The 22,325-nt window shown below is 34.9% G+C and overlaps 1 protein-coding gene across 1 annotated transcript in view; it reads right to left on the reverse strand.

Annotated features, from left to right (window-relative positions):
* Positions 1 to 22,325, reverse strand: part of SNTG2 (syntrophin gamma 2) — a 205,963-nt gene that overhangs the window by 81,867 nt on the left and 101,771 nt on the right. Inside the window, exons 5-6 of the mRNA XM_056487301.1 lie at positions 14,895 to 14,938; positions 14,744 to 14,785 (exon numbers count right to left, since the gene is read on the reverse strand). Of these exons, the coding sequence (XP_056343276.1) occupies positions 14,744 to 14,785; positions 14,895 to 14,938 (86 nt within the window). The remainder of the gene's footprint in view (positions 1 to 14,743; positions 14,786 to 14,894; positions 14,939 to 22,325) is intronic.

Here is a 22,325-nt window from a genome sequence, read left to right on the forward strand (position 1 = left end):
CATATTGATCTTAAGTATCTGGTTTGATTGATTCTGGTAACAAATTAAGAACACTTTTGTGTTTCAAATATAGTCTTGAGTTCTGTGTCTTTATTGTCTGTAAGCATTTGTTAACCAAAAGAGAACACACACACACATGTATAGACATGTTTTAAACCATCAGAACTCACTTTGGGGCATAACACATTACCACAGAGTGTTTTTTAAAATGCAGAATGGCAAATAATATCTCAGTTCCTGCTTTAGGGCAGAAGTATTCCCCATTTTCATATCCATGACTCTCAGGAAACAGATACTGCATTTGGTTTGCATGTGGCCTGTACACTTAGGGTCTGCATATCCCTGATCCAGTTTGTCAGAAGTGGATGCTACAGCTTGTGGCCTCTAATCTGTGCACAACCAGATCATACATCCATCAGGCAGAAGAGTAACTAACTGCAGCAAACTGAATTATATAGAGGTATTTGATGCTTTAATGTATTGGGAGCAAGTTGGTGGTTGTCTTGTTCCAGACCACTGTTTTAGCACAATGCCACATTGGCCAACATCATGAGACACAGGATTATGTCAAACATTTTAAAATGTCAAACATTTTAAGTTTTCCACCTGTGTACCTAAAATAGTGCTTACACCAGAGACTGATGCATTCATTTACATGAAAACATCAAGCTAATGTCTGATAGAAACTAAGAACCTTCTTTCTATCTCCCCTGCAGCTCAATCTGCTTTTGAATTATTTACTATGAAAAATACAACAGCCAGTGCTACCTACTCAACCCCAGAAATCTCAGTGTTGTGCTTTTTTCTGACTATAAGAGAACCTGAGGTCTCATTGTGGGAGAAAACACTGGAGAGAAAAATTGTATGTTCCCTGATTTTTGACTAAAACATTTGAGGATGGTCACAACAGGAGTAATCAGGAATGACAGTGTAGCAAACTTTGCAGGCTTCTTTAAGGATACACAAAGGTATGTTAGGGCTGCAAAGCAGACCAATGAGTCTTAAATTCTAAGGTGCAAGAAAACTATGTCTCCTGAAATCCCCTGCCCCTAATTTCCTGCAGGAAATCTCCTATTTCCTAGTTTAGACATTATTTGCTACTCAATTAACACTGAAGAAGACTGGTAGCTTTGCCAGTCTCACTCTACTATTACAAAGATAGGACACCCTATATATTCCCTTCCAAATTAAAAATGTCAGAAAGTATCAGGGCAGGGAGAAATCACAGCTGGAAAAAAATACAAGATCCTGTTACTAAGTGTTACTGTATTTGTAATACCATTTTATTCATTGCATGGTAAATCTATTAAAAAACTGACTTTAGTTTATAATCAGTATAATAGTGTTTTGCAAAATTAAACAGAAAATTTCAAACCAAACAAATTTAAAATGTAGTTGTGATACTGTCCTGATATATCTAATGGGAAGAAATATAAACCAAATAAAATTAATACTGAGAACTCACTTTCTTATTCACAATTGCCTTTTTAAATAAGCAAAAAAGTGAAGTACTTTACTTTTAACTTTGCAATAAAGAGAAATAATTTTAAATTATTAATAGAAATTAACCTTTTGCAAACACAGAACAACTATGTTTTAATTAAGCAAAGAATGTTTGCACACAAACATTTATATTTGTCAAGTGATGAGAGCAGACTGCATGACAGACATATTGTCTAATGTGCTTTTGGAAGACATCAGTCAAATTTTACAAAGATAAATCCAAAAACTGTTGGAACAAAACAAAACAGACTAGAAACTGTTGTAGACGATGAGATTTCATTTTTTATTTCAAATTATGTTTTGAAAAGCAAATAGCTCTAATATTAATGAATTGTTTTAAATTTTCCAAGCATCAGTAGTACCTTAAAAGATATTCACACTGAATCATACCCTCCTGAAGCTGCTTAGTATTCTTCTGGTAGGGTCTGAAGAGGTCAAAGTGTTGAACCACACACATACTAACAAAACAAAATCAATTTCAGTGATCACAAGAAGGTCTTAACAGTCAGAAGGTCACTAAATAATGCACTGCTCTGGGATGCTGGAGCTTTTGCTGAAGTCCACTAGGTCCAAAAAAGACAAATCAAGTGTCTTTGGGGTAACATTCACTGTTACTGCTGTTGCAATAATACAAAATGAGAATTGCAGAAGTGAGTGGGTTTTGTTTTTTTTAAAAGATGATTAAATGCATTTAGTGCAGCTAACTCTGTGTGTGTGTGTTTTTATGCACTTACTAATGTTCATATGCATAAAAGGAGAAAGGGCTTCAGCTGAAATGCTTGCTGGCTCCAGTTTGCAGGTTTTGCAGATCTCTAAGAACATTTATCAGGGTTTATTACACTTCTCTTTCTCTAAGAACATTTATCAGGGTTTATTACACTTCTCTTTCTCACATGCATTTCTCAAGAACAGAACAGAGACAATGTTAAAGATATAAATAGGAGATTCTATATCTCAACTAACTACAGTAGAGAGTTTGCAGAGAAAAATATACTCATATTTTAGGAAAACCTAATGACCTTTGTCATCTCATTTTTACTGTCAACACCCAGTTTAGGGAAATTCTAAATAATTCTATGCAGACAAGCCAATGGCACAATGCATAGCTGCTGTGCATTCTTATTAAGTTCTGGTTCCTTGTGTTCTTTGTGATTTTTTTTAAATCTTCAAACATACCTGAAAATCAGTATTCACACTACTCAGAGATTTAGACAAGTCTTTGGCTTTTTGAAACAGGTTCTGTCTTATTAAGAACAGCAATTAAAATTGAAAAAGGGAATGTTTTTCATGAATGAATTCGCCCATATGCCCCTTTAGCCAATATCTATTCTGAGTGCAGAAGTCAAATCACTTCACTGTGGCCATTTAAAAGATTCAACTCAAAAGTATTTGCTAATATCTTTTACAGAAATCTTATCCTCAAAAGATCTTTGAGGATACAAAGAAACCCTCATCCACAGATATGTATCTCTAAATACAGAGAATCTGGATGATAACCCTACACTTTAAACATATGAAGTTAGATGAAATTAATCTTATCTTGCATGTATTAAGAATATTTAAGTACCTAACTCAGACAAAAATCTGAAGCAAAAATTCTGAAGCAGAGGGATGTGAATCACCTGATAAATGCCTGAGTTTAAGGTACAAGAATTTCACAAATAAAACACTTGAAATTCACATGAAGTGCAAGCATTGGACTTGACAGGTGTCTGGGTGGAAGGTTATGTACAAGCCTGCAACAGAGCAGGCAAACAACTGACATGTAGTAAAATATATGAAAAATTAGACCATAACACTTAATAGTAAAAAAACCCCCAAAAAACCCAATGAAATCTAGATAACTAAAAATTTTTAAAAATTCTTCAATCTTCAGACAGAACAATAGTATTTAACTCTTAAAATGCTGCCTAGGCAAAAGTATACTTGGAGGCACTTTAGGAAACTTGGCAGTTTCAACTCAAAGCATAGAGACAGGGCTAAAAAATCTGGTATTGTGCTTATATGTCTATGAGTAGGCAAGGAGTGTGTGTGATAAACAGACACCTTGCAGTACAAGTAGACTTTAAAATGACAGTACACACAAAATAGCTTTAAAAATAGTTTTTAAAATTAGATTGCAATTCATATTGGAAGACCATGAAGCAGAAGTTAAGTTAGTTGAAGAAACAATAATTTCTTGACACTTTTCTCTTTTCCAATAGTGAAATATGGAGTGGTTTCAAATAAATACTTTTGATTATTCTCTTCCTTAGCACTGTGCTATTCAGTGAGCAATAATCTCTTTCCAAATGCTTAGCTGACTAATACAAAGCAAGCCTTTGTGTCTGAATTTATACAAACATGCTAGGAAAAATGACAGTCAGTGCAGCCTTTGGAAATTTTCATAGATTTAAACTTAACTGCAACTTCTTTTAGTTTACTCAGTTCTCACTTTTCTCTAATTTCTATTATTACAGTAAGAGACACTTTTACAGATAGCTTCAGTATCAATTTAAACGAATAATGCTGCTTCTGTATGATATAAATACCAGGAACTATGAACAAAAAAAAGAAATAATTTTATTTTTTCTTTTCATTATTATGTACATTATCTTTTCTATTTAATTACACACTCTAATGTGTAATTAGCATTGTGTAAACAATGCTTGCAAAACTGTCTGGAATATGAAAATGCTGTTATATACTGTGCATTGGAAAATAAATTTTGAGTCAACTCAGCTGTTCTCTGAAGCAATTAAAGTTTAAATAAATTTGTTTAAGGATAACTATTACCTGAATCATGAAGACTTATTCCTGAGAATGTAGCTTGGCCATTTTCAAAAAATCCCAATAGTATCAGAGCATTATGGGGACCTCTATCTGGAAATGCAGGTCAGTCTTAACTGTGATCAGTGTGCTATAAACAAAAAGAGTTCAAAGCCACAGAACACAAAATTAAAGAACAAGGAGTATGTTTTATTGCTAATCTACTGTTATGAATTACTTGTAAAAAGAAAGAATTGTCTCAGGTATCAAAAACTCCCAACAGACAGATGAACATCTGACTACATGTGATTGGAAACCCATATGGTAAAGTGAAATCAGTATCCATAGAATTGCAAACACTTCTGTTGTAAATGCAATCCTTTTCAAGCAAAGAAGTTGGAACAGCCTAACCTTGCAGGTTCATAATCTTCAACTATATCTAGAAATCTTTCTAGATGATAGTTAAGTGGTTGAGTTTTTACAAACTTGAATGAGCACAGATTAACCTAAAAAGACTAAATGCAGGTTTTCATGAAGCCATTACTTTCCAATTTTCTTTGTTGTTTGCTTGTATCTGTAACATACCTGCACAGCTCTTAGAAACAGATTTTATCTGACTTGAGGTTTCTGAGGAGGGAGATATCAGCCAAAAACCCCTGCCATCATTTAATGGCAATGGTATAAAATGATGATGAAGGTAACTTCAGCTGAAGTACAGGCAATATTTAATGAAGGCTGTCTTGTGCTACTGAATGTAAAAACAAAACTAGAAGGTTTTGAAGTTTTTAAACTCAGCAGGTCATATGCTGCATTCCCTGATTGAGAAATTGTTAACAATTTGGACATTTCTTCCTTTTCTCACAAAAAACTTTTCCACAATGATCCCTTTGGTTTATGTCTTCTAGCCTAATCTAGTTAATATAGGATTAGAGATAGGAAGCACCAAGAGGAGCTTTTGTTGCCCACACATTAAGTGCTGAAGTACAAGCTGTAAGACCCATGGAATGATCAGTTCAATGCAGTTTCAAACAGCCATAGAATTTATTTATAATCATATGTTCATCCTTTCAGACTTAACTGGGGCACAAAAAGATTTCTCCTTTACTAAACTCCTTACAGCATGCAGATGAACATAAAAGCATAATAGGAACACCTGTGGATAAAGTTCAGCTCTATTTCACAGTAGTACTACCCCTCCTTAATGCTCTTGTTTCCCCAGTTCTGCAGACATGAAAGTGGCACCATCACCATAAACCAGCAGATCATCTGCAGTATTCAGCACAGATCAGAGAGAAATGTTTTTTAGGCAAAGTTCCATACCTGAAACTTCTGCATGCTGTCTCAGGACCATAGTACATGATTCCTTGCAATTATGCTACATTATAGGCTAATATTTATTCAGCCCAGATCACTATAAAGTATATTATTTTATTTGATACTAAAAAATTCCCATGCTGGGAAAATACCATGCTATTTGATAAGGGGAATATCATTCAAATCCCATTGTCATGTTACAATCTTATGACTTAGTTACTCTTCCCTCAGAGTAATTATTATAGTTAGAGCCATAATTGCTTAAATGTAAGGCTATAATTTTTCTACTAGACATTTTTGTATTAGACTTTTTGATGCCTAATATCATATCAGACAAAAAAAAACCCTAAAACAACCAACACCAAAACTCTTTTTGATTTCCTAATCCAGTATTTTAATACTTTTGATGCAATGTGTTAGCTTATTTGCTATTTGAAGTGTATGAATACACTTCTGCTCTATGAGAGTTCTGTCTGTTCTCTACAATAAGGAACAAGAGCAGGTGCTATTATTCATCCTCAAGTCAGCAGCTAAACAAATGAGTCTAAAATATTAACGATACCTATAAGATCTATTCACTTATTTAGATCACAATCCCATTAAGTCAATAACTTTTTGAAGAGAAAGAATACTTATGTACTATTTACACAGTGATCTCAAAGGAGTCAATCTCTCTTGTGATTAGAAATACACCAATTTTGTTCATGGGTTAATTTTATGTGGTTGTAATGCCTCTATATATTTCCCTTTCTATTAAAAAAAAAAACTTAAAAAATATGAAATAACTGAGTTTCACTTATGTAAACAGCCCAAGTCTAATCTTTCACAAATATTTATTTAATTAATCTATTCAGAATCACCAGGGTGTACAGTAACTATTAGCTTGCAGCTATGTTGTGTTGATAACATTGAGCTAGATTGTACAGCACTTCAAAGTTCTTTATACCCTGAAAAAACACTGAAGGTCACCTAATATTAGGGAGTAAATTAATGAAAAGCACAAAACAATGTTTAGATAGGAAAATGAAGGTGTAAGAGAGAGAAATGAGATGGAGGTGATACTGCTTCAGAGAAGTGAGCTTAGCCATAGTGGACACCAAGCAGAGTGACTAAAAATGAAGAGATAAACTATTTTGGGCACAGTATATAAGGATCAAAGGAACCAGGAGTGGATAGGTTTTCATCAAGGATAACAAGGGACATAGTACAATATTGTTCCTGAAGCTATGAAGTAGTTTTTTCTTTTCCTACCAGACCTTTTAAAGACAACCCCCTTCATCCCCCACACCCTCCCCACTGATTTACCCACAGGTTACACCCTTTTGCTCTTACTCCAAGTCCCATTTTTGTTCACACATTTAACCTACCTCTACAGTACTCAGTTTTGTACAAGGGCAAGGTGAAGGAGGAGATGGAAGGAAGTATTTATGACAAAAGTGGTTGGTATAATTTCTCATAAATCAACATTTATTAATTAAATAAATAGAAATTTTGAAGTGGTAAAAGAAACACCCTTTTAAAAAAAAAATATTTTAAGTCCTTGTCCCCTTAATAATTACTTTGTAAAATTGTACCTGTTCAGTCACACTCTGCTGTGCTTTATCTAAGTGCTATATTTTATGTCCATAGCTTAAAAAAGATTTCAAATCTTCCTAGAGCTCTTTTGTGTAAGGTACCTAAATTCTTCTATCCATCTTAATTATAGTAATTCTGCTTTTGTGCTCACAGATTATGCACATTGGAAATGCTCATAATACCAGTGTACTTGCTGCTTCTCCAATACAGGGAATGAAGTTCCTGTAAAATGATGGAGGTAACAGTACTGCTGAAATATGTGCTACTTAATTGTGAATCGTTTCTTAACTTATTTAGAGCTTGAATTAAAGTTGATTTCCACAATTACATTACAAAAGTTCTGTAATATTTTGAGGCGTACATTTCACACAGGTACTTAAGTTACTTAATTTTTAAAAAATCCTTCTCTGAAATTTTGATATCTCTTACAAAAGAATAGCAAAGGTGCAAATGGATGCAAATTTAAATGTCAAAATCATGTTTTAAAGCATGTGAGTTTTATCATTTGCATGTGAAAGACTTTGGAGACCAAAAGTATCCTATAACTTGTTTTTTAGTGAGAAATGTTGTCAGATGCATTCAGTGAGGAAATAATCACAGTTCTGAGAGCATCTGGAAACAATAAGGATGAATTGTACATTTCACAAAGTTTTAAAGTTATACTACAATTTGATGATTTTATATAGCTTTATTTTTATGCAGTGTTGGGGTACAGAATACTTCTGGCAAATTAGCACCTGTAGAAATGAAATTAAATTTAGTTTTCATCCAAGCAAGGTGAAAAAAAATTTTTAATGATTTGTCTCACTGTCATGATAAGTCCTATTCTGCTGTGACTAAATCCCCATGAAAGTAGTTCAGGAAAATTCAATAGGGTAACTAAAAAAAAGCTATGTCCAGCAAATGTCACATATCAGCATTCTTGCTACTGATGCTTATTTCTCCCCCCTCTCCCTCTCAGCATAGCAGCAGCAAATTTTCTAAGTACACAGTAAGTCCTAATGAAAGTACACTAAACTCATTAATAAATGCTGCTCAATAGGAGAATTTGTTCACTTTTCCCAGCTCCTGCCTCAGGTCTGATGCATGCAGCTGTCCTGCAGATACACATTCAGCATTAACAGGTATTTGCTGCCCACATAATAGATGAGTAAGGCATTCTTTTAGAATTGACTGAGGCAATGACTGAGAACTGCTATCAAAATAAAGTTAAGAAAGTAAAATCTTCAAAAGCTTGATATCTTTTCTTTGGTGTATCTGTAGTCCTATAAATATATTCCAACACATTAAGTAAACAGAAACATCATGAATTTTTCATGTGTAAAGAGATTCTCAATGAAAACAAATTTCAGTGATGCTGTTTCTTGAACAGCTGTGTCAAAAATGTGTTGTGCTTGAAAGTAGCCTACAAATGGTTCCAAATCTATATGTTCCCTTTGGCTGATCCCAAATATAAATTTCCAAATAATAAAGAAAGCAAGGGGTCAATCTAAGACCATTTCAGCAAGCTCCCTGTCAATAATATTTCTGGGTGATGGATTCTGCCCATGCTGTTTCTGTTCACACATCTCTGTGTAACTGGAGACTCTCTATTAGTCTGGAGCACATCAAAACCTTATGCCACTCAAGATACCCTAAGTCCATGCTCTAAATTGTCCATTTAAAGAAAATTGTAACAGTACCATATTGGGAAGAAAATATGTGTAATCAAAAACTAGTGAAAGTTTCTTACAGAGAAACTAGTAATAGAAAAATTGATATGTAAAACCCTCTAAATTTCTTTTTGAATATCTAATGACAATGTAGTTCAGTGTTGGAAATTAGCTGGAGTGAGAAAAGTACAAGATGCTAAAAGTTTTGGCTTAAATTCTAAACAGAAATAGTTTTCTATAATCTAAACAATCTAAACAAACAAAAGCAATCTAAATAATCTAAAAGCAAACTCTGGAAATTGCTGAGAAAATGGGAGAGCCATGCTGTTGAAGAAAGAAATCAAATTTTTTCATGACATGCAGAGGAATCACAATCTTCACATGATGTGAGAAAAACTTAGTTACTGGTGTTTCTGGATCTGGTATAATTACCCTTCCAATACTTCTGTGCTGAGAAAAAATTTGCAGTACAAAGGATGAGCTATTCAAGTAAATCATGCAGAGCATTGCTAAAAGTCCTGTGAAGTTTCACTTGGCACCATTTAGATAGACCCCCAAGAAATGAAACATACAGTTTGTCTACATGTTAGTGTAGCAGCTACCTGGGCAATCCAGCTAAACAAAATTTCCTTGAACTTTGGTCTCTATTGTTGACTATTTCTAGCAGTAATCTTAAGTTTTTAAACCTTCTATATATATAAAATAAAAACTTTATTTTTAATTTCTCTAAATATCATACAGTTATTGCCTCAAATATTAATGAATTGCACATTCAAATATTAACATGTGGTTTAACCAACAGAAAATAACAATGCAATTTTAACATTGTAAATATATATCTTAATTTGTTTGAAGGCTAATGATTTTAATAACAGCTGAAATCAAAAAAGTCTACTCATTAATATGACTATAAGGTATTACTACACTAATATTTGTAAACAAAATTATTTTTGCTACTTGCTAAGTATCTATTTGACATGATATTTTAGAATTATTTTTTATGACTTTATTTTATTAATCCATCACTCTAGCCCTATGTTTTATATTATGTATTAATTTTGATATATTTGTTGAGTAGCTAAGCATTATGTGCCTATTCTAGCTATGTATTGTCTGATATTTTTTCTATTTGATCTCTTTTTTTTTGTTACTATATGGATAAAATTCATAATCTATGTTCCATCATTTGGAACTGAATTCCAGAAGACCATGCAGAGAACTTCAACTCCAAAACAGCTAATGCAGAATGGATGATGGATTAAAGAAAAAAATGAAAATAAAATCTCAGTATCTCAATGAAGGTAAACAAGTTTCAGGTTCAATCCTTGTATCTCATTAATCAGCCTAATGAAGAAAAAGCTCATCACTGCCAGCCAGACATGCAAATGACACATTAAATAGCATTACAGCAAACATCTGATGTATTAAATATTAAAAAAAAAAAATTACTATTGACTAAAACCTGTTCAAATTCTGAAAATCTAAAATTATTCCCACTGAATGGATTCTCTGTTTTAATAGATATTGTTTATTTAGCAATGTCCTTCCATGAGAATATTACTAAATAAAAATAAATAAATGTTTCAAAGTATTTTCCTGGATCATTGAGCAAAATTACAAAGAGATTGACATTTGTGTGTTTAATATTAAAAACGTGTGAAACATACTAATTTACTCTAAAATACATGAACAAGATATGCTAAGGAAAAAATAGCATGCAACACCTAATTTTCCATCTTTGTATAACTAAACTCCCTCTCCTGCATTTTCTAGTTAATGGAAATAATCCATTTATTAATCCTTGAAATAGGATTAATTTCATACAAACTTATATTTGAACTAATCATGGATTCATAAAAAACAGTCTGTATGAGATTATGTAGAACCCTGTCTAATTCCCCTTTGAAAGGCAACAGTGATGGTTTTCCATCACATCTACAATTTGCATATGGTGGAAACAAACAGCTACTTCCAGAGCATTTCAGCAGAGGGCAGAGCTTACCTCGAGAACTCACAAAAATATTTCTGGATCTTATTTTCCTCTCTCACTAAGAAGAGGGAGAGAGAAGTGCCCAGACTGACACCACAAAATGCCAGGAAGTGTGCTCAGCCCTGTGACTGTCAGGTGGGCCATGAAGATGCTTCGAGGGCTGGAGCTCCTCTCCTGTGATGCCAGACTGTGGGAGTTGGGGTTGTTCAGCCTGGGGAAAATTCAGGGGAGACCTTCCAGACACTAAAGGGGGCTACAAGAGAGTTGAAGAGGGACTTTTAACAAGACAATGTAGGACAAGAGAGAACAGTTATAAAGTCAAGAAGGGGAAGTTTGGATAAGATATTGGGAAGAAATTCTTTACTGTGAGATGGCGAAGCACTGGAGCAGGCTGCCAGAGAAACTGAGGATGTCCCATCCCCGGAGTGTTCAAGGCCAGGCTGAACAACCTGGTCTATTGGAAGGTGTCCCCACCCATGGCAGGGGTGTTGGAAGTAGATGATCTTCAAGGTCCCTTCCTAACAAGCCATTTTTATGATTCTGTGATTCTATGAATCTAAAAAAATCTGTTGAATCAGAAGACCACCATCTCAGGTTTCATTTCCTTTCACAGTTTATTGTCAATATCTTGAAAATTGAAATCCCAGCCAGAAAAACACCAAGTGGTACACCTTTGTGAACTTCTACCAAAATACTCTTTATCTTTGCTTCCCTCTTTCTCTCCACTCAGATCTGATTGCTCCTTTTATGTTATGCACAGTGATAACCTGATTAGCCATCAGTGAAAGAAAATTAAATTGCCTCTCTGATTCACAATACAGAAACTATATTAATCTCTGAATTAATGTATTCTGCATTCACAGTCTCCCCACACCAGTAGAATATTTCTAAAAATAAACTTAAGTTTCAAGGAAAAGAAATTATTTTCAATTTTCCACACTATTGTATTACCTACTACAAAAGCAGAATTTTTCTTGGCAGTGATTCTGAATTATTTATTCTATTCATACCCTTATCCAGAACTAATGTGTGATAGTAGCAGCTTGAGTAATTGTGGAGAAAAACAAATTTGAGTATCAGAAGCGAAAAACAGGAGAGCCAGTTTGTTGTTAAATTGTTGCTGATAGAGCAGCTAATTGTTTGGTTTGCTGAGAACTAATCACCTTTTACTACTGCTGAAGTTCAAGGCTCAAGAAACAAAACTACTTATCTGGTTCAATCAGGACCAGCTAACTACATAAACATCTCAGGAGGGAAGATGGTAGGTAGCAGACAGAACAAACTGGCCTCCTTTCCTACAGTTCTCAGATTTTGTAGCCTTCTCTTCCATGTATTAACCCCAATGGGTTTTAAATCTTTAACACCTGTGAGCCAGACTGACATACAATTATACTTAGGCTTCAGGTTTGTGAAATAAAGGTTTTCTGAGTTCATGCCAACTGGGTGCACTTCTCACATCCTGCAAGTGTGAATGAACAGACATTCTAAAATGGGAGAAAGTAAGAGTGAACAGGGAAAAAGTCTGAACAGCAAGGAATGTCATTGTGAGACAAAATAAAAAACTGAAAGAAGATTTTTTGAAAACATTTTTTAGAGTTACAATTCAAAAAATAAAATAATCAAACCACAAACAAACAGAAAAAAACCCCATCAGTTCAACACCATAAAAGGTAAGAAATATATTTGCCTCTGCCCCTTAATGGCTTATCACTATAGTTGGACTAGAGGAGTAATTCAGAATGTCTGTCTTTGCCAGCTGCATCACTTTTAGCAGTCTGTGGTGGGTTGACTCCTATTTCCTCCCACTGACAGGATGGAAGAGAACAGGAAAAACAAAGGAAGAAAACCTTCATGGTAATGACAGTTTTCTAATAAAGACAATTATGTAACATAAATAAAGACAAAGGTAAAAAACAAAGCAAATAATGCAAAGGAAATCAGTCACAACCTCCTGATGCCCATCCGGTGCTTCCTCCAGAAAACACTTCCCACAATCTTTACTGCTGAGTGTGATGCTATGTGGTATGGAACATCTCTCTGGTCAGTTCAGACAGGCTTTCCTGGCTGTATCCTCTTCCAGCTTCTGAGCCACTCTCAGCCTACTCATTGAGAGGGGAAAAGCTGGGGAAAAGAGGTGTTGGTGGCCTACAAGCATTGCTCAGCAATAACAGACACAGCAGTGTGTTACTAAAGTTTTAGTCATGAACAAAAATACACCACCATACACTGGCTGCTACAAAGAAAAGGAATGTAGTCTCAGCTAGACCCAGTACACAGTCCCTTGGATCACACAGTACAACTCATAACCTTGAGTCAGGTGTTTGCAAAAGAGCCTTCTGTACCCAGAATGCAAGCAGCCAGAAATGCATTCAAACCACATTGCAGGATGGTGCTTCAGGAGTCCCACTTTGAAGCAGATGACTGAATTTGTAAGAGACCACAGTGCCAGATGCCAAAAGAATTACTCAGTGACAATTCACAGACTTCCATTAAGTACATTGTATTATGTTAACAAGATTGTGTAAACTAGAACTCAGAGTGCATTAAGAATACCCATGCCTCATTGATGAGTGTCCTTTGAACAGAAATGCTGGAGCACCTCTCATTTGACCTGAGTGACATCTGGAAAACAGGGCATCCTTTACAGAGAGAGAATTTGTAGTTATGGTTTTCTAAAAGTTAGACAAGTACTCCATCCTTAATCTCCTGCTTTCTGAACAACTACTCCTAACCACTACATTACTAGCTGAATATATTGTAACAGCTTAATATGTTACATATCTTCTTCAGTGGTGTTTCTGGTTCCCAGACCTCCTTTTTTAAAGCATTTCCTTCAAATTGCAAATCCACCATATTCAAATAAAGAGTACTTTATCTCAACCATTATTTCATTAAAATGCAAAGATATAATTTAGATAAAAGAAGAAATAATAAATCTTTCATTCTCTCAGAGCTTTGGCAACAGCCCACCTCATCTCATAGATCTAGCTCATTCCTCTGCTGCCTGACACATTCTTCAACCCCATTCTGATCATAGTAACAGACTGTGGTAGCAGCAATTTTGCTTAATGCTTCTACTGAATTCCCATGTACAGGGCAAGGAGCAGCACCATGAATTTCTCTTTCATTCCTCATCTCTGTTGTGTTACACTGACAGCTCTGGAGCACTTCTTGGTTTTCATAAACAATCCTTAAAGGAAGTAACTTACCATTTTGTGAGGAGGAACTTTCTGGAAGTTTAATTTTTTCTGTGCAATAACAATACAAGCAGCAGGAGGGCAGCTCACAATACACAATAGATCTAACTATGCTTTACTGAGACTGTCTGTGAGAGAGTCAGCTTGATGGTATTAATCAACACCAAGAAAAGGACTGCAAGATCATGCAGCTGCACTTTATCTTGACCTAGAGAGATCACCTTCAAGTAATAAAAGCAAGTTTAGCTCCTTTACCCACGTAATTTCTGCCTTACTGATAAGACTGCCAAAGCCCATGTCATTTATGGTTGCTGCAGATGCTATTCTGAGATACCCTTTTCAGTGAATGAACTGATAACTGCCAATAAACTGGTAACAGGGGGTAACAATTTTTATCTATACGGCCTTGCACTGCAGACTGGAAAAGCACTGCACATCGAGAGAATGTGAACTGGCTTTGTCCTCATACAGTCAATCTAATAAATGAAGCAAATCAGTAAAACCTGACCACTATTCCATAAAATGTTTTGCTTCAGGCTAGACAAAACATTGTGGTAAATTGTATTTCAAAATGGAACTAAATAACTGCAAAAGTCTTAATAATCAAACATATGACAAACCTGATGATAGCACTGCCTTCATAGTAAAAAAGAAAAAAAAAAAAAAAAAAGAATAAAGTCATTTGAAACAAAGCCAGAGAGAGAACAGTTTGGACATAAGATATTCTGTACACCAATAAAAAAAAACAAAGTGGAATAACTTACCACTTCTTCATGGGTAGCACTTTCTACATTTATACCATTAACCTAAAAACAGATACGATAGGGAGAAAATGATTTGCAAGGCAAAGTCAGTTACTGAAATAAAATCAAGTATGAAACAAATGTCTCTGGATAAAAGTGAATGTTTACTGACCTGTATTATTGCATCTCCTATAAATAACATTCCTGTCTGTTCAGCTGTGGGATTACAGAAGGAGTAGATTTTAATTGATAGTAGTACTGAAAAAAATGCTATATTCTCTTCCAGCAATTGATTTAATACACACTTTGTAATCCTATTTGAAACTGGTTTGGTTGTGAAAATACCAATGGCACAGCAATCAGTATTCATCCAAAAAAGGTAATAGTTTCCCAGCAATTTTAAAAAAATTAAGAGAGCTACTTTCCAAGCATAAAGAACTTGTTTAGTATGGAATACAAATGTCAATTCTCACTAATGAAGGATGTAATTAAATTATATGGAAAATGCTATTCACACTTTTCATTATTCTTCCACAAAAGGGAAACAGAAGTTTCTGAAACTACTTAGCAATTCCTTTCTTCCTGAACAAACTTCAGGGACTGCTGTAATTAAAGAGCTTGTGACTGAATTTAATACAATTCTTTAACATGAAGTTTGAGTTAGTTTTGTCCCTAAGTACAACATTATTTTGATCTACAATTTGCATGTTTCCTGACTTAATTTAATGGGAATAATGTCACAAAAATTCAAAGAACTCTCCACAGATACAAACAATGATATTTTTGAAGTGTATTCTCTAACTTTTAAATTTTAATTTTAATTTTAATTTTTTTTTTTTTTTGGTTGGAATTTGAGAAGTTTTATCTCGTGAAATGCATTAATTAATTAAAAGTAAGGCTCTTATCCTGAAAAGACTGATAGTATTAAAGAAGGTCTATCAGCCTTATCCATGACCTTTAAGGTCACAGCTTGAGGCTTAGAAGAGGCTTTATCAATGTTAATGAAGACATTATTAGGAGAAATGAAAAGAGAAAATGAAAAAAGAAAGAAAAGACTGCACAGAGTATTCTTGATTTCTGCAATTCAGCTGTTGCTACTGCAGATGTACTCTTGTTACAAAATAGCATTTTTAAGAAAGAAATTGTTCATCACTCTTTTGGCAGATAAAAGTTTATAGTTCATTAGTCAATACTCAGGAAATATTTCACTATTTATTCTAAAAATCATGATATAAGTTGCATTGGAGGTCTTTACCCCCACTTCTCATCCTACTTTGTATTTAAAAATATGGATGTAATTTGTCATAGCTGGTATAGAAAAGACATTTACATTGAGAAATTTAATGGAATTCAAGCAGTTCAAAACTGTCACAAAGCAATCTGAAATAGGCTGTTCTGGGTACATACATTGGTAGAAGTTCTGAACCTTAGCTTGGGCATCTCAATGCTAAACTTCTATTTGAGATGTTAGAAAAACATAGACCAATAACAAAAAATATGAATGATTTTTAATTCAGTGCTTATGTTAAAGCCATTGGGGTGTTTTAAAAATGTGGAAGCATACTTGAATTGGAGAAGGAAGAGGGTGAGTTTGAAATTCCAGTTGTGGCAAAGCAGAAAAGGATGAGCTCAAAGGATGCATATCTTGTCCACTGTGTCTGATTGACTCAGAAGTGAGTGGAGAAATTTTAAGCATGTTTGTGTCAGCAAGTTGCTGTGGCTTGAACTCAGCTGGCACCTATTTACCATGCAGCCCATTCTCCTATCCCATGCCAGCCCCAGGGATGGGGAGAATACTTGAAAAAAACAACAAAAACAAACAAACAAACAAACAAACAAACAAACAAACAAACAAACAAAACCCCCCAAAAAACTCATGGGTTGAGATAAGAACAGTTTAATAACTGAAGTGTAATATAATAATAGTAACAGAAAGGAGACAGTGTGTGATACAACCCAAGACAAACAACTGATGCACAGTACAATTCCTCATTCTCTGCTGACTGATTCCCAGCCCATCCCTAAGCAGCAACTGGCAGCTCCCAACCAATTCCCCATAGTGTATATTCCAAGGATGATGTTCCATGGTATGGAGTCTTTTTTGCCTTGGAATATATTTTTGGCCAGTCTGGGTCACGTCTCTTGGCCATGCTTGCTCCCTGTGCACCTGTTTGCAGGATGAGCACGGGACAGTGAAAAGTCCTTGATTTAGGGAAAGCACTGTTCAACTACAACTAACTTAACAGAGTGTTATTAACTTCATTCCCATACTCAATCAAAAACATAGCACTATACCAGATACTAAGAAGATAATTAATCCTATGCCAGCTGAAAACCAGTATACAAAAGGCATGTGTGAAGAGTCAGAACAGAGAGAGATTATGAATCAGAGCAGTTGATGCTGAGGCTCCTTACATCCATACAGTAAATTTCAGGGATTTGAAATGCGATCAGACTGGCCCTTCAGTCTAAATGCTCTCAAGTGAAGAGAAGCTGCTCAAGGAAAATTAGTGCAAAAAGCTTTCTGTTTTTTGGACCCCTAAGCAGCATACCCTAGGGCACACCAGTGCACTCCTGCTGCCAGTAACAGCTGCAAAACACCCCAATAGGCAGAAGCAGACCTTTTTTAGGAGTACTGCAATAGTCCCAGAAACTGGAATCAGTGCAGAACCCAGACAGCAACCAAACAAGGTGAAACACAGGGGGAGTGCATCCTCAGCCTCCTTCAGGAGGCAAACCCTAGTGAGCCAATCCTCAGATATTACCCTGTCTGTGTGGGGGTCACAGTAGGATTCACATTCCTACTGCCAGCAGCAAGGCAGATGTGTTTGTTTGCTCTTCACAAGTACCAGCCAGCTGATGTGTGAGCCATAGCTGTGATGAGCACAGCACATGTGGGCAGCAGCAGTGCTGCTTTCCTGAGACCCTGTGTTGTTGGCCCTGCTGGGTGGTCAAAGCTTTGGGAAGATCAGCTGGAAACAGGAATACAGGAAAAAGCACAGCAAAGAAAGAGATGCAGAAATGTGAGAGATGAATTTGGAAAGAATTTCCGTAAGAGGTGAAAACAGAAAAATGTAGGGCAAGAAAGCAAATCATACTGGACCAGAAAATGCTTGTGTGAAAGCCGAGATGCTGATGGAAGAGTGCATGATGAAGATTTGTGGGCAGGTGGGTAGGTATTACCATTCTCCTGTATGTTAAGGTGTCTGTGATCCACTGCATAAAGACACAACAGGACAGCTGTGCAACATTGTCTAAGTCTTCTGAGAATACATAGACTGGTATTCATGCAAAAACCACTAAATTCTAGACTAAGCTAACATTATTGAAGTAGCACCATTTAACAGCTCAAGGCTTAAAAATGAGAAGCAGTGATATGAAAAGGTATAAAACCTCGAGGGAGAAAACTGGGTAAATGGAGGATTGTAACTTGGCAGCACAGAAGACAATTCCCTTCCAGAGAGCAGTGGAGGCTCAGCCTTTCCCCCAGGACTGTTGACTGCCAGGTCAGCAAAGACCCACTGCTCATTCCACAGGGGTCATGAATACTGCAATATCCCCAGCAACTCCACCTGTGTTAGCCAACAAATTTTATAGTTCAAGAGCACAAAGCAATTATATCCTGCTTGCAGAATCTCAAAAAACAATCAAGGCTGTCCACATAAGTAAATGAGAGAAGGAGCATTATGTGGTCAATATCAAACACTCTATGAACTGAAACAAGAACAGCATTTGGGACAATCAGAGAATTTTCTGTAGAAGTGCATTATGCTACATACTAAACCAATAAGCTGGACACCTGCTGCTGCCATCATGGCTATGATGAAAGACTTTGGGTTTAACCAAATAATTTAAAATCAATTATGATTACTAAAAAATACATTTTCCATAAATCAAATTGTAGAGGGTGTAGCAATAAAATCCAGAATTTACAATATAGTTTAGAAATATATTAGAAACAAAGTGATTGGAAAAACTATTTGGAGACAAAAAGTCAGTCCTGTTTCTCTAAGGCATATTTTAAACCTGATGACATCTACTGATGTTTTCATAAAATCACATTCTCTCTACATGTCAAAAATATTATGTAAAATATTCCACACTATGTGGAACTTTCTCCCACTGGCAACATCCTCATATACAAAGGTGTTTATGAAAGGTTGCTCTAAAATAATAATTTAATTAATGTGTAAAATGAAACAATACTAAAATCAAAATGCTTCAAAAAGAGGTTTGGGTTACCACAAAGCTTATAATCTTTTCCACCAAAACAATAAGGACAACTTTTTCAGAATCCAGTTTGCCTCTTGAAGCTTTACTCGAAATAATATTTTAGTAGAAGTGTACTGAACATGTCCAGAAAAAAAGACTAAAAAGAAATAAAGTACTGATAAGCAGAGACATACCAGACTGTAAAAGAAAATGAGTCCTGTGTTCCAATAAATAGTGCTACATCATCTTTACTCTTCATCTTAATTATCGTTAAAGAGGTTTGATGCTGATTAAATGCTGTACATTGCTCAAATTCAAAAGTAATACTGAACAAAGGAAAGAAACCTAAAAGGGCTTATGCTGAAGTAATGGTATGAAAATAATCAAAAAACCCTAAAATCTTACTTCTGAGAATACTAGATTTGGAAACTTTCCCAAATGTAAATGATCCATCATTCTAATCTTTAAAAAAAAATAAACCTCGACAGAGCCATGAACTGTTAAAAACTCTGTTGCATTCAGTGAGAAGTGAAAAGAACCAGTAATTCTAGCTTAGCTTTGCTTACTTTTCCTATCCACTATGGCTGAAGAAGAGCTGTATCAAATTTTACAAAATTTACAAGTTAGTGAAATGGTAAATTTACTGAACAGCATCTCTGGAAATACTTGCTTACTACTAGTTAATTGATGCACATCTCTATGCATTTTTCAGTCTGTAGATAATATCATGTCTTTATATTTCTCAAGACTGGTCACAGTACATATTTTGACTCAATTTTTGTTGAATTCCTGAATCACATGAGAAACATGAGAAAGGTACTATGTCTTATGATAAAAAAATGCTGCTTAAAGCACACAGCTGCATAAACCTCTCAATTCACAGGCTTAACATTAAATATATGCATAATTATTTAACTGCATGAAGAAAATCATAAGGAATAGTTAAGAAACAGGATGAAATTAAAAGATGGGGAAAGTTAGTATTAAGGATGAAAAAGACAACTTCAACATATCCAGATGTATTTTTCCCCTCTCTTCCATCAATTGGACATAACTACACTCATGACTGTAAAGATAGATCTGATGCCAGCAAGACCTTTAATCTGTGATTTAGAACAAAACTATATTATCTTAATCATTGACAGACATTGGACATTAAATACATTCTTATTAGGTTGAATAGAAAAGAATTCCTGAATGAGAGATCAGAATGCCTTGCTTTTACTTATTGAGTGTTTTTCAACAGTTCATTAAGATGTTCCTTCTATTAAGAGGTGCTGCCTGTCATGGACTGTCTAGTCCTCAGAAGACAACAGTTTAAAAGAAATCAATAATGTTAAGAATGTTCTTCCATGCCTTCTGAAAATAAGTTTAGATATGGAGGCATAAGTCCATGAGAAAGAACAAGTATGCTAACTTCATATATCATTAGCTTTCTAATAATATAAAAAAATAACGCTATCAAAGATAATAAAAGATTATGAAAAATAACATTAATGCTAAAAAAACCTGAAGAAATTTTAAAGTGATTTTAGGAAATAATGTCCAAAAATTAAACACCACCCATCTTCAATTGTCTTTTATTCTAATGAGGCTTTATGTTCTAATGAGGCAATATGTTTAAAGATGGCCTTGTATTCACTCTCACCTTCATTAACACAAGGTATAACAAATTTTTGATCCATTCTGGCTGCCTTATAAACCTAAATACCTGTTTGCTCTTAACTCATCCTTGATATCGAGCTGACTGGAATGAATCTCCAAGGTTGATGAAACTTAGGTGAATACAGATGTAGGGATGAAAAACATCAGCTGTGGATACAGCCATGTGCAGCCCAGTGCAATCTCACATCAAGCCCACCAGCTTGCTCAGACTAGGCTGGGCTTGTACCCTTGACTGTGCTTGTACCCTTTAGGTAACTGGAGTCAACTCCAAAACCCAGAAATATACCCATGGAGGAGGTATCACATACAATTTCACACCAAACCATCTTTGGCATGTAAGTGAAACTGCTAAAAGCCCTCATCAAACTGATGCCATGTCCTCCAGGTGGTCCTGAATGCAGGAGGCCAGGATGTGATATTTGGACACAGTCTGTGTTTGCATGGTTTTAAGCCAAGGATGTTTCAATTGCTGAATGTCTGGAGTTCATTCCTGTCCTGCCAGGGTATACAGCATCAGTTAGGAATGGACTTAACATAAAACAGAAAATTTTTCAACACAGCAGAATGGGAGTTATGAGTCAACTTTTGTTACAGAAGGTGCTAAAATGCATTCAAATTAAGATTTTAATTAATTTTGGCTCTTAATTGAGATTTTTTTTTCTTGAAACTGGCACAATGAGAGCTAACCCTATTCCACTGGGCTCTATTTAATTTTATTTACCTATTTTCATCTCTCCTCATGAGCTAAACTGACTGCTTTATTTCATCATTGCTGCTTGTCTGACTCCACATATTACATGAGCTATGAGCAGAACTCACAGCAGTAGTCAGATTATTGCAAAAGGTCTCACAAAATGAAAAGCTGCATCAGATGAAAATGTGATTGCTAACTGGATAATTCTGCAACACAAACCAGTACTTTATTGTTTGATGTTTAAACAATCAGAATTTCCAATATTATATGTGGTAGATCACTTGTACATAGGATGGGGTTAGATTTCAGAATCCATTCATTTTTACAACCTCCACCATCTAGATTCCACAAACTCATAGAGAATCTTTAGTAATCAAAAATGGGAATACACAGAGAAAGATGCAAACACATGAAAGTTTGTATACTTTATCCACATAAAGTGTCTGAATATTTTCTGAAGTATTTTTAATTGATCTGATGGATTCACTGTACAACAAATAAACCTGACTGATATGATTCCTTTCCAAGTTCAGGACATTAATCTACATAGATCTAAGGATAGGACTCTACATTTATTTGAGTGTAAGCCCACAGCACTATTTGCCCTAAATAAATTGTTAATATGATAATAGCACATATATAAAAATATTACACACGTAGAAAAAAATAGCAAATCACCAATCAGTGTACAATGAGTACAATTTACTACATCTTGAGCCAGTTTCAAAAGGAAAACACAAGAAAAACAATACTGTATTGAATTACATTAAATACAAAACAAAACAAAAATCCCAAACCAGTCTGAATCAGGCTTATATAACATTACTAAGAAGTTTCAATAATTATTTTCTTAATCTAGGAGATTATCAATAATGTTGCTAATACTCTGAGTCAACTGATGATTTGATATACCCTATATAGGTATATCAATATATATTATATATATATATATATATATATTATAGGAAAAAAATCCTAGTTTTGGAGGTGAAATCATTTCCTATTGTTAAAAAATACTCTGTAGCTGATTAT

The sequence above is a fragment of the Oenanthe melanoleuca genome, chromosome 3, assembly GCF_029582105.1.
Source record: "Oenanthe melanoleuca isolate GR-GAL-2019-014 chromosome 3, OMel1.0, whole genome shotgun sequence".
Classification (NCBI taxonomy): domain Eukaryota; kingdom Metazoa; phylum Chordata; class Aves; order Passeriformes; family Muscicapidae; genus Oenanthe; species Oenanthe melanoleuca.